The sequence below is a fragment of the Marmota marmota genome, unplaced genomic scaffold (assembly GCF_001458135.2).
Source record: "Marmota marmota marmota unplaced genomic scaffold, marMar, whole genome shotgun sequence".
Lineage (NCBI taxonomy): Eukaryota > Metazoa > Chordata > Mammalia > Rodentia > Sciuridae > Marmota > Marmota marmota.
Genome location: NW_025999880.1, coordinates 2,076,323 through 2,079,343, shown reverse-complemented (window position 1 = coordinate 2,079,343; position 3,021 = coordinate 2,076,323). Strand labels below are relative to the sequence as shown.

At 45.3% G+C, this 3,021-nt stretch overlaps 1 protein-coding gene across 2 annotated transcripts in view; it reads right to left on the bottom strand.

Moving 5' to 3' along the window:
• Positions 1 to 1,755: 1,755 nt before the first annotated feature.
• CUNH17orf64 (chromosome unknown C17orf64 homolog) overlaps positions 1,756 to 3,021 on the bottom strand; it is a 12,372-nt gene continuing 11,106 nt past the window's right edge. For both annotated transcript variants that reach the window (XM_048787519.1, XM_048787526.1), the window contains one exon: positions 1,756 to 2,006. In XM_048787519.1, coding sequence (XP_048643476.1) covers positions 1,921 to 2,006 — 86 coding nt within the window. In that variant the 3' untranslated portion in view covers positions 1,756 to 1,920. The remainder of the gene's footprint in view (positions 2,007 to 3,021) is intronic.

The following is a 3,021-nucleotide window of genomic DNA, read 5'->3' as shown; positions in this document are numbered from 1 at the left end:
TTCAGGCCCCTAGACTCTTCCCCATTCTCTTGATCTTCATCTTTTTTTACACACCCTTCCAGCCCTGATTGGAGCAAGAAGGTTGTACTGTCCCATAGTTCCTCTAGGTGGCAGTGCTGCCTTGCATGAGGGGGACATCTGTCAATCTAATTCCCAAAGCAGTTTGTCCCTAGGATTTAGTGAGATCTCTCACAAGTGGAAAACATCCAGGATGGCTGGGGGTACTGGGGGCGCAGTTGCACACACCTGCAATCCCAGTGGCTCGGGAGGCTGAGGCAGAAGGATCACAAGTTCAAAGCCAGCCTCCGCAACTTAGCAAGGCCCTATCTCTAAATAAAAAATTAAAAAGGATTGGGATTTGGCTCGGTGGCTAAGCACCCCTGAGTTCAATTCCTGGTACAAAAACAAAACAAAACAAAAAAACACCATCCAGGAGTCTCTAATCATCATGGTCACCTTCCCGCTTGCTTGCCTTCTCACCTAAGTTCTCTCTGCTCTGTAAAAACTGTCAGGTAACATGCCTGTAATATCTGCAATTTGGGAGGCTGAGGCAGGAAGATTGCAAATTCAAAGCCAGCCTCAGCAGCAACTTAGGGAGACCTCAGCTTCCTGAGTAGTTGTGATTATAAGCCAGGCTATGCCTGGCTTGATGGTTTTTTAACATTTAATTTTTTTTAATTGTCGATGGACCTTTATTTATTTATATGCAGTGCTGAAAATCGAACCCAGTGCCTCACACATGCTAGGCAAGTGTTCTACCACTGATGTTCTTAATGTGAAAAAAATCAAGTTTCAATATTGGCAACTGATTTTTTTAATGTCTGTCATTTACCATGAGTAGAACCCCACTGGAGAAAACAAAACACGGTGGTAGGCTGCCATTTTTTCCTTTTGTTACCAGGGATTCAATCCAGGAGTACTTAACCATTGAGTCACACCCCCAGTCCTTTTTATTTTTTGAGACAGGATCTCTAAGTTGCTGAGCTTGGCTTTGAACTTGTGATCCTCCTATCTCAGCCTCCCAAATGGCTGGGAATAACAGACTTGTATCACCACTCCCAGCTAGGCTGTCCATTTTTGACTGATGGCTAAAACAACTGATGCTTCTTCCTGTTACCAGCCTCGATCACTTCTGTTCACTTTGCTCACAGTCACCATAGCATCTCCCAAGGCTGAAATCATATCAGTTCATCCCACTGCTTGACACCTCCCTCACTACCCCACCTCAAGTTATCCACAAAATGAAATCTAGCTGATTTAAGCAGGCTGCCAGACTTGTCACTGACTGACTCCAGCTCATCCCCCCACCGCCCCTGTGTTCTCCCAGGGCAAACACTCATCAGTTCCTTTGTTCCCTCCCCTATCACTCATCCACCCCACTGTGGAGTCTTCTCACATGTCTGTATCCCCATTGGACTCTGATGATCCTTGACACAGGGACTATGGGACTCTGTGTGTGTGTGTGTGTGTGTGTGTGTGTGTGTGTTGGTATGGGGATTGAACCCATGGGTGCTTTACCACTGAGCTACATCTCCAGCCATTTTTTAAAAAAATTGAGACAGGTTCTCATTAGGTTGTTTAGGGCCTCACTAAGTTGCTGAGGCTGACCTCAAACTTGTGATCCCTCTGCCTCAGCCTCCCTAGTGGTTGGGATTACAGGCCACTGCACCTGGTTGGCAAATGTTTTTAAAACAATTTTTTTAAAGTGAAAAAAGATGGCTATTAGCCAAGTAAACAGAATTGTCTTAGTAATGTTTATCTTCCACCCCATTTATTCATAATCAAGACCTGAGCATCCCTTCAATAAGAATGATTTTGTTCTTTCCCTCATTGGTCCCCTCCCCCCAGGTGCTGACAGGTCCAAGTCCCATTAGTGCTCTGTGAGCCAGGTGAGCAGGCCTTCTGTCCCAGCGGGTCTTCTTATTGGCAGGTCTCTGGAGTTTCTTGAGCTTCCTTAATCCTCTTTCTCTTGAGTTTTGGCTTTTGAGGAAGTTTCGTTAAAGAACCTGAAAGTGAGAAGGTCAGAGAAGGAAGGTCCTGAGGATATCATGGATGGTAAGAGAATCTCTGCAACATAGGGGAAGGTGGAGGGGGCAGAAAGGAAAAATAACACAATTTTGTCTTCCTTCCAACTGTGTTCCTTTTTCCTTACTGGAACCCCATACGGTAAGGAGACAACATCACTCCCAACATACAGATGAGGAAGAGTAAGGAAGGGATCCCCGCCCAAAGCTTTGCAGCAAGTTAGGGGCACAGTCAAGACCAGACCCAAGTTTTCTTGACCTCTGGCTTTGTGTTCTGATACCTTCCTACCTCTTGGGTCTAATACCCCAATTCCAAGTGTGTTGCTGCTGGGCTGTAATCAAACACTAATTACCAAGCGTTTTGTTTGTGGTACTTGGGATTGAGCCCAGAGGTGCTTGACCACTGATCCATACCCCCAGCTCTTCTTATTGTTTATTTTGAGACAGGGTCTCGCTATATTGCTTAAAGTCTCACTTAGTTGCTGAGGCTGGTTTGAACTTGCAATCCTCCTGCCTCAGTCTCCCAAGTTGCTGGGATTACAGGCGTGCCCCAACATGCACCACTACACCCAGGTTACTTTATTTTTTAATATATTTTTTTTGTAGTTGTACACAATACCTTTATTTCATTCATTCATTTATTTAATGTGGTGCTGAGGATCGAACCCAGGGCCTTGCACATGCGAGGCGAGCGCTCTACCGCTGAGCCATAACCCCAGCATTCCCCCCCTCCAGGTTACTTTTAATTACAGGGGTTGATTCTGTGATTAATCTTGCCTGCTCATAGTGGATTCACCAGGTATCATGTGCTTCCTCATGTAACAATGGGCAGGACACAACCTCATCTCTCATGTATCAACAAAATGTTTAATTCATCAATATCTTTTTTTTTGAGGGGCTGGGAATTGAAACTGGGGCCTTATGCATGCTAGGCAAGCACTCTACCCCTGAGCCACATCCTCAGCCCAATACTTTCATCTAACATCCTGTTTATAGG